At 38.7% G+C, this 9593-nt stretch overlaps 1 protein-coding gene across 3 annotated transcripts; it reads right to left on the bottom strand.

Annotated features, from left to right (window-relative positions):
• Positions 1-283: 283 nt before the first annotated feature.
• Positions 284-9102, bottom strand: tbxa2r (thromboxane A2 receptor). Of its 3 annotated transcripts, none has more exons than XM_061826146.1 (4): positions 8975-9102; positions 8041-8162; positions 5198-6072; positions 284-2104 (listed from the first exon to the last, which is right to left on the bottom strand). In XM_061826146.1, the coding sequence occupies exons 3-4, from the start codon at positions 5993-5995 to the stop codon at positions 1808-1810; spliced, it is 1095 nt and encodes a 364-aa protein (XP_061682130.1). In that variant the 5' UTR covers positions 5996-6072; positions 8041-8162; positions 8975-9102; the 3' UTR covers positions 284-1807. The 3 variants fall into 3 exon arrangements, with proteins under 3 accessions (XP_061682130.1, XP_061682129.1, XP_061682131.1); XM_061826147.1 differs by lacking the exon at positions 8975-9102 and adding an exon at positions 3201-3334 and having other exon boundaries at positions 1951-2104; positions 8041-8253; XM_061826145.1 differs by lacking the exon at positions 8975-9102 and having other exon boundaries at positions 8041-8253.
• Between the last annotated feature and the right edge of the window lie 491 nt (positions 9103-9593).

Here is a 9593-nt window from a genome sequence, read left to right as displayed (position 1 = left end):
GCACCACAGTCAGGCGGATGTAGCACGACAGCATTAATGATTTTGGTGGTAAGGTATCAGAAAATATTGGAATGTGGCAACAACTGAGTGTAGCTACAAAAAAGTACAGTCCCACAGGTTTAAAAATATCCAGGAGATGCTGCTTCTAATTTTCTTAGAAGAAAAACAAACTTATCAGCAGGAAAAAACGTAAACACAGGCGAAGGAAGCACAGTGAGCCAAAAAAGTCTCCACACTGTTCGAGAGCAACACAGAAAATACAGGACTGCAGCATTTTGGGCAGAACTAGCACACCTTCTTTAATGCTACTAGGTTACATTCCTATCTGCTCCTGAGAAAAAGTCCAACAAATAATTGCATTTATATCTTCATGAACCCTGTCGGGACATGTAATAATAATAGTTATTATCTGAGTGTAACTGCATATATGAGTTAATTTAGTTTGTATACCACAATTATTAAAGATAAACCACACATTTTCCACAGGCATGCGATTTTAAAATTTCTTTCTACATATTGCATAATTGAAAATGCGTATGACAAACAATGGTGCATACATGCATCTAAAAATATAAACTTGATCATTCCCAAGTTTGTAAAATGTGAACATGTGCATGTGAAAAGCAGAATGTCCAACTTGTCCCAAGTTCACAATGTTTCAGCAACCACAGTACAATATTGATTAATGTTTCATATCAACAAGTTGAGTGACGATACTACATTGGGGCAAATCTTTCAAAATACTTGAATCGTAGTGCTTTTGGAGTAATATCCTTAGTGTTGTCCGTCTGCTTTTATTCTGACGGTGTTTCTGCCAACTCTCTTTGCCCCTTTTTTCCTGTCTTGGGGTAGTTGAGGGCATTGGGCCAAGTTGGAGGTGAAATGACAAGTGAATATCTGTGGCAAAAGTGTGATGTAACTAGAGAATTATAATTTATGTTCCTGTATCTTAATTGTACAGTTTTACAATATGCTGTATTTATATTACATTGCTTTTTTAAGCATAGTACTTTACAGTATCCACATGCTTGACTTCTGCTTAGTAGCCTAAACTTATGACAGTATGTTAATAATGCAGTCAGTGGAAGTTTCTGGCATGTGCATGCTGTGCAGCATAGTGCACTATTGCTTTGGGACAGAAACATGGTAAAAATCAAACACGATATTGCTACGTAAATGGCACGACATGTGAAAGGTTGGCATGTCCAATATACTATCAAGGTAATTTTTGTACCTTTGTGGAATCACCCGAGAAGAGATGAAAGATGAGGGTGTGATCTTGGGGTATGACAGGAAATGTATGATACACTTATTATAAAAATGAGAAAAGTCATTGGGTGGGAAATTTTGAAAGAAGAGGAGAATGTAGAAAATGATGCAATGTCATTCTTATGATGGTACCATGTTATTATTTTTTAATGTGTTAGGGTTGGGTCCATGTTAAAATTTCATCATGTGTCTCATTTATTAGCATCTTGCTTGTATATTCTCCATGAATAATTAATTATAACATTTGACTGGCCTGAGCATCCTAAGCATCGGCTACAGCGTCAGAGAGCAGACACAAAGACATTCGTGACGATTCTCCACCAATGTACGGCAGATGTTCTCTTATTCAACATATTTAAAAGAAAATTTACAAGTGTTTATCGGTGGTGTGTGCACATGAGAATGTTTGTGGTGGGTCTTGGACAGGGTGCCATTCAAGAAAGTATCACCACTGTACACAAAAACATCACTAGAACCTAACTTCGTCCCTCCTCCAAATTAGCCAAATCATTTGAGATGAGTAGATTTATATGTGGATTTATAGGTCATTGTGTGTTTCATCCAATTGTTCAATCTGTCCAGTTTCATCGGCGCTAAGAGGCCTTCCAAGTGAAGAAGAATGTGTTAATCTGTGAAAGGTGCTCCGGAATGATTGGTTTAAGGTGGACCAACGGGACCAGTCTATGCGCGGGTAGACTCTCTGTAATACCGCCCTGCGAACCAGGATGTACACCCATGGGTCCAGGATCTGGTTCCAGGAGGCAAAGCGCAGCCACAGCAGAAGGTAAATGACCTGCAGAGGTCGTCCGCTCAGCGCAGTTTGTGCAATAAAGACCTGGTGGAGGATCGAGCATATGAAAGAAATCAGCATGAAGCAATGAAATACAACATGAATATGGTGGAAATCTAACAGAGGAAGTCACTGTTGTATTAACAATGCAAGACAGACAAGGTCGGACATCCTTTTGATATGATCGCAAATTAGAGTTAAGAAAGAAATTAGTGGAATAATTTAGACATGAAATGAAATGAATGTGGCCTGACATTTACTGTATGTCATGTTAACCTTTCCAGAGCAGTATTTGTTGTTTTTTGCAAATAAAAACTTTGTTTTATAGCAGTCACCTGAATTCCACTTGCAGTGACTCAAACTGACTGTATTGTAAAAAAAAAATAATAATCCGGCATTATTGATCATGTGAAATAAAAAAAATTACAGGTTTAGTTGGGAAGTGGTCCTGCAGTAAGTGACAGTTCTTTTTTTTTTTTTTTTTTTACCATGAATATGACAAGCTGTTGCTCATGTCAACAGGTAAAGTGACAATGAGATTTGTTTGACAATTGTACACCGCAACGTAATTAGGAGAGTTTAGGATAGGACGTGGGAACAACTCGGGTTAGTTATGAGCTGGGATCTGTAAATAAAAGGTTTATGTTAAACTGAATTTGGCTGTATTTTAAGGCTAATATAACTAGTGATTTCGGTTTAAAATGCTTTCTGTGTACTGTAAACAAAAAACATCACTGTACTTTTCTCTCTCTTATTACAAGTGCCACAAAAAAAGTAAAACGACAAAATGGAGATTCTTGAAACACTGGCCAGTCGCATGCTCAAGTTTAAGGTTGCTGAATGTTGTTAAAAAGACAGCAGGATGTAACATGCCATGTACAAAATGATATAAGGACATAAGAAAGCAAGCATGGACAGCAGCAGCATCACAGAAAGATGAGACAATCCTTTAAAACACGACTCCAATATTAGGGCGATTTCATGGGTTAGAGGGGAAGACACACTTTTATACATAAACGATCTCATCCAAGACATGGTTTGTTTAGGGTTCTGGAGTTCACAGGCCAAGGTTAAGAGGGGTAACTGATGATTGCGGTGAAACTATGTGAGTCGTATCACCTTTTAATCACATTTCACTCGCCTTATTGGGAGAAGGTGACACATGATGTATATCCAGGGGTCAAATATCTGATTGCAGGTGGCCAAGCGTATGTACAACAAAAGACTTTCACCTTTTACAGCTTCGTCAGTCGTAGAGTACAGCAGAATATAAATCTGTGCAGGGTAGCACACAACCATGGTTAGACCGGGCTGCAGAACAAATATTTCATTTAGTGGGCCAATAAACATTACACCCATATTGTTTTTTTTTTTTTTTTGCATTTAGTTTTTATAAACATGAATCATTCATATGAATGCAGATTTAAAATGCAGAACTTTTGCATATTTTGGTAGCTTAAATATATTAAATGGTTTTATGATGTAGAAAAATAAAATATCATCATGTCATACTAACTGTTGAAATGTAATGTCAATATTTTTTAACATTAACGATCTTGACAGTCATTCGTTTTCATTAGTCTCCACCAACCTCATCTTTGATGTCGACTGATGGGCGTGATTCAGAACGTGAAGACAGAGAAAAGAAGACTTTTTTTAAGATTCTTGACTGTAATTCAACAATGAGATGAACTTACCGCTGTTAAAACAAAATATAAAATAATAACTGATACAAATGCAGCGGAAGCATTCTGCTAGTACTTGCGAAGTTGGTCTTCCAAGGAATCTGTAAAAGGCAGTGGTGTACAAATCCCAGGTTTTATCAAAGAGTAACGATTTAAGTTTGCTCGTAAATGGTGAGTGTTCACCATTTAGCTCACATCTGGAGCCATATTACTGAAAAGTTCTACCTCCCGTTCTACTTTTGCATTTTCCAAAAAGGTTGAAAATGCAACACAAGCTGGTTAAGGTGTGATGGTGCATGAAAATTTTGCACTTTATAAGTGAACAAGGATTTTAAATTCAAGTCAAATACGATTTTTTTAGGAAGCCAATGCAGTAAAGCTAGCACTGGAGAAATATATTTTCTGAGGGCGGCACCATTTTGACAAAGCTGGTCAGTCTTTAACGACTTGCTGTGCTGGAGAAGAGAGTAACAATCCTTCTTCTTTCGGCTTGTCCCTTTCGGGGTCGCCACAGCGTGTCATCTCAATAATCCATGCTAAAGGTGACAAACGTACAGACTACTTTTTCCAGCATCGGCTAGCGGCAAGGAAATATTTTTTTCATGTTAAGAAATTGAAAAAGAACACTACAAGCAACGAAGTAATATCTGTGTATGTGGTAATTTGATGTCTCATTTCCACTGCAAATGCAAAAGGTCAAAAACATAATGGTCAGACTGTAGTCTATCATTGCATGTACTGTAAGACCCAGCCAACACCTCCTTTGATGGAAACATTTGCTTTCAGCTTTTACAGTTTGCTGATTTCTGATATCACCGCGGAGACCGAACTGACGTACATTGCCCAACACTTTTCTTTTTGAGAATGCTGGTTTCGTCCGTGTTGTACAGCAAATATCAACTGGAGCGTTAAAGTCTCTTCAGATGATCTGCAGGCTTTTAGTTCCGCTCATAAGGAATTTTGCATCGCTGAGGAGAAATGCAGCATGACGAGAGGAAGCACAGTAAAATCTCCTAGGATGGTATGATGCCTCATTTATGGCAGCGCTGATAAAAAACAAAAAAAAAAGAAAAGATAGGGTGCAGAATGCTTTAGATGCTTTCCTCATGCTATTCTGAGCCTCTCATTATGACCTTTTAAGTAAATAAGTCTATGGACACTATTGCGATCATCCAGGGTGGACATCTTTTAGGAAATGTGTCATCAATGTTTTGTTATCAGTTTTTTGCTGTCCTGTGTCCTTTTATGGGCAAAGACATAATGTTTAGAATACAAAATTCTCTTTGGATAATTGTCTTAAAGGAATGTTCCAACGGATTACACCTTCTGTTATGCAACAGGTGTTCTTTTCTTATTTAATATAAAGCCAGTTCTCATCATTTGGAGAGAAAATATAACTCAGGGGTAAATAATTGCCGTTAATGTAACCACCCAAAGAAGAAAAGAGACTTACAAGTATTGGGCACCAGCAGATGGAAGCGATGGCCATGATCAGGATGAGCTGTACCATCATTTCCACTTCCTGATCCCTGGGACGTTGCATCTTATCCTGTCCACAGCACACCTTGATCAGCGTCACAACGGTCACGGTGTTCAGCACAAAGGAAACAACGATGCACGTCAACCCGGCCATGGAGAAGAGCACAGAAAAGGTCAGGTCGCTGCCCTCCGAGCTAATGTTGAAAAAACACCAGGAGCCGGGCATCTGCATGTGGTAGCTGCCGACTCCGGTCAAAGGCAGCAACGCTATGCAGCCGGCAATGAACCACACCAGCAACAACATGAAGACGGTTCGCTTCTTGGGGAGAGTGGTGGTGCGCGCAAACGGACGGGTGATGCCGATGAAGCGCTCCAAAGCCATAGCCGCACCGAGCAGCAGCGGGCACAGTCCGTAGAAGACCATGGACATGCCCATAAAGTTGCAGAAGTGGCAGCGTGGGTCCAAATGGCGCCAGTTGAAGTGCGTCACGTGAAAGGAGACCACAATACTGCCTGTGACCAGCAAACCCATGAAATCGGTGACCACCAGGCCACCCAAGAAGATGAGGAAGGAAGACCGAGAGCTGCTGTGAGTTCGCTGGAACGACTTGATGAGAACCACAAAGGCGATGAGGTTGGAGGTGATACCCAACACGCTGAAGATGGAGGAGAAGTAGGCTGAGGCAATGGTGGGCACATACTGGAATGGAGGATTGTTAATGGTGTAGCAGAGTGGCGTGTCATTGGAGGGGAGTAGGGAAGATGCATTCATGGTGTCCAGATGAGGTGGAAGAGATCCACTTCAGATTTTTGAGAACAATATCACTATGAAGAATCTGGTTCTTCAACCTTAAAAAGATGCACAAAAAAACCCTCCATCATGCCTTTTCTTCAGTACATACGCTATCACAGTTCATCTTAGCAACTACAGTGCACATAAACATGTACTACGTATTGTTCAAATGTGTAACTTTGATCACGTGTATGTTTCAGGCTTTGTTATGTAGTAGTTTTTGCATCATTCTTTCATTGGTTATGACACAATTTAGGTAACGTAGCACTTATAATGTGTGCCTTTGTGTTACTGTAATAAATTAAGCAAGTGAACAGTGGTGACTGTGTTTATATTAATAGTCAGAGAGAAACTAGATGAGAAATTGTATTTATTTTTTTCCCCATAATTTTAGTGGTCAACAAACTTTGTACAAGCAGCTTACAAAACACAGATCTAGGTAGCAGGTATACTGATTTTATAGACCTCTATAATATGTGATCTGCGCAGATTCCCCATTTCCCCCATTTCAAGCCAATTTACCATCACCATGATTTTGGAGCTGTTATTGTAAGATACAATTACTCTATTTTGTTGTATGGAGAATACTCAGAAACTCTCCTTGTTAACAGAGTAAAATGTTTGAATTTGGATTTTACAACATACACATGCACAAAGAGAATTACTGGGTGACTGAAAATCTGGCAGGAAGCATTTATCTGATTAATTCAGGAAGTAAAAGGAAATGCAGTCCATACTATGCCTAGTGATCATTTCCGTGCTTTGAGAAACCGAAAAACAAAAAAGCTTAAGCCCGTTTTTGCAAAAGGTTTGAATCAGGTTTGAATAGCCAAGGTAAGATACAGTAATTGAATATACCATACACCGACGTACCAACAAAGGAAGCTGGCATACACTTTTGGTACTCATACCGCGATTTTAGAGCCACTGTACGAGAAAAAAACAAACAAAAAATTGTCACCACAACCTGATTGTGTTCAAACAATTCCTCCAGTATTAGTCTGCTTCAAACAGCTTCCTGAGCGTGTTCCAGTCTCCAAGAGGTCTTTACTATGGCCCTAACGTCATCTAATTTACAGTAAAACATGGCTAAGAGAGACTTGGACCGAGTTTACATTAACAAATTGTCCCCCCCCCCCAAAAAAAAAAAAGATAGGCAGCAGATTCTTCTCATCTATTTAACGCTTCTGAGTATATTATCCTGATGGTCCATACTTTTGATGACAACAATTAGGTCAGGACCTTTGTCATTAAGTACGTATAAAATTGGAAGCATAAATGTCCAAATTATTATTGTCCAAAATGTCTTAGTAGAATGAAGAAGCAAGATTATGAGGTACTGTACATAGAGTACAGGTCATGGGGGTGTCCATCCAGTGTCAAAATAAGAAACAGTGCAACAATTTCTTCCGAGATGCTGGTTGACCACCAATTTGTTTGAAAGTCAAAATATTTTTCCCCATAAATTTCATAACTGGCATCCGGTGCTGTACAGTAAAACTTCAATGACGACTGTGTATGCCTAGCACATAGTGGACGTCTCTTACATTAACACAGAGCTGACGTTAATACAAACACTGTTATTTTAGCTATAAATTATTGTGCTGAGCAGGCAGGACAGAAACATCCTAACACTTTCCTACACCGATAACGTTAATTGCTGGTGTTCATTTCTGTGACAAAATACAAGAGTGAATTTATGACCACATTCCAAGATTTGGTTAAAATAATATCAGAATTCCCGCTTTGTGCCTTTAGGTGATTTAAACTTTAGAGTTTCCATTGTGATGTGAAAATGTGTTTTTGTGACTTTTGATAATATAAGTGCAGGTACAGAGTTGTCAAAGTGGTAAAATATCCATTTTCCAAGAAACTTCTGCCATGTATAAACTCGTAAACAACACAAGTAGTTCGCGTTTAGGTTCCACTGTTTGTCAAAACTCCACCCATGAATAACAACTATTCGTACAACTTGTGTAATTTGTATGTTTATCAAGAAAGGCCGTGATGAGTTTTTGTCTTACCATTAGACGAGGTCTTAGAAACTGACTGTGACGTCTCCATCCAGACCAAAAATTTGCTTAATCAGTCATGCATCTAACGCAAAGGCCCCAGGAGGCAGAGGACCATTTTCAATGTGTGAAACCTGTCAAAGGAAAGTTCAAAAGCACATTTTCAATAGGTAGTGTCACAGCACGTGCGGCAACAAGCCTTCAACATCTCCTTCCCTCTGCTGCTGCCGCTCAGTCCCCAGAAGCTCAGATAATAATCTCCAACCCCCCCTCCCTACGAGTCACGCTTCCTTTTGCTGCCTGCAAAAGGGGAAGGGCTTTGGGAATAGAAACAACCTACTTGAGGCAAGAAAGAGCGATACAGAAAATGTTAAAAGCAAAAATAAGACTTCTGGAAACGGTCCACAGGGGGAAATGGCATTTGTCTCCGTTTCCCTGGTAAGCAGATATGTTTACATCACACTTTTGCGCCATAAAAGGATACCACTGTGATCATCTAACAAATACCAACAGTTTGTGTATACAATAAAATGTAAATATATTGAAATATGATCCTTACTTATTAATGTTAGGGACTTAATAGAAAACCACACTGGCTTGTTTATTTTCTAACTCAGCTTGTAGCAAACGTAAGCAATACCATGCACGCTGTGATCGGAACATCTAGGAGAAATTGTTTGGCCAATATGAACAAGAAGCAATTTTGGTTTTCTAAAATGTCTTTTATCGCTATATCACATTCATTCACACTATTATACACGACTTGTGTCAGCCTCCATTGTTTACCTTTCAACACAAATGGGATATTTTGAGAGTGAAATTAGGACTGAATAAAACAAGCTCAAGTAAAAGCAGATGCAATTGATTTCATCAATTTTACCATTGTGGTAGAACCATGAAACCACCCTGACTTTTTGTAATTAAAAAACCTAAAACTCCAACTCACCTTATCGCTTCAGCTCTGTTTTATACTCTTTGTCTATTTCCTTAGAATATTTCTCCTATTGTTACACTGCATTGGAATTACTTTTTACTTTTTAATTTGCGCGAGTCGCTCTATTCCGAGCATTGGCAGTGTCTCAAGTTGTCCTGGGCACCAATCGCAGCCATTGTTTGCATCTGTCGGCTCACCACATCCGTCCGGTGAACACTTTAAAAGGACTGAGTAATTTCCACCGCATTATGTACAATCAGGACAGCTTTTAACTGCCGCACAAAAACACATTAGCTCTAATATCATTTCACTTGAAGCTCTTACATATTTCTGCAGAAGACAATGTTTTGCTTTTGAGATCTATTTTGTAAAAAGAAAAATAATCCCAACATTGATCATTTAAAATAATAATAATATGCAAATGAACATTCCCAAATATCTACTTGAAAGACAACAGCAAAGATATTTTTACCAACCATTAAAAAAAGCCATAGATCCAAACTTTTACAAAATGTGAATCCCATTGAAAAGGTTTTTCTGTTTACAGGATGAACCCAAATCTATTAGGGTTTCAACAAATAGGATTTGATTTCAATTTTTCATGTTGAGTGTTACATTTCTAAAATGATTC

This window comes from Syngnathoides biaculeatus, chromosome 7 (genome assembly GCF_019802595.1).
Source record: "Syngnathoides biaculeatus isolate LvHL_M chromosome 7, ASM1980259v1, whole genome shotgun sequence".
Lineage (NCBI taxonomy): Eukaryota > Metazoa > Chordata > Actinopteri > Syngnathiformes > Syngnathidae > Syngnathoides > Syngnathoides biaculeatus.
Note: the sequence above shows the minus strand (reverse complement) of the source record. Positions and strands in the feature narration are given on the sequence as shown.

Excerpts from the sequence above, each read along its gene's own strand:
- tbxa2r (XM_061826146.1), bottom strand. The coding sequence starts at position 5,995 with ATGAATGCATCTTCCCTACTCCCCTCCAATGACACGCCACTCTGCTAC. Across the intron at positions 2,105-5,197 it reads TCTGCTGGTGCCCAATACTT|GTCTTTATTGCACAAACTGC; the intron begins GTAAGTCTCTTT and ends ATCCTCCACCAG.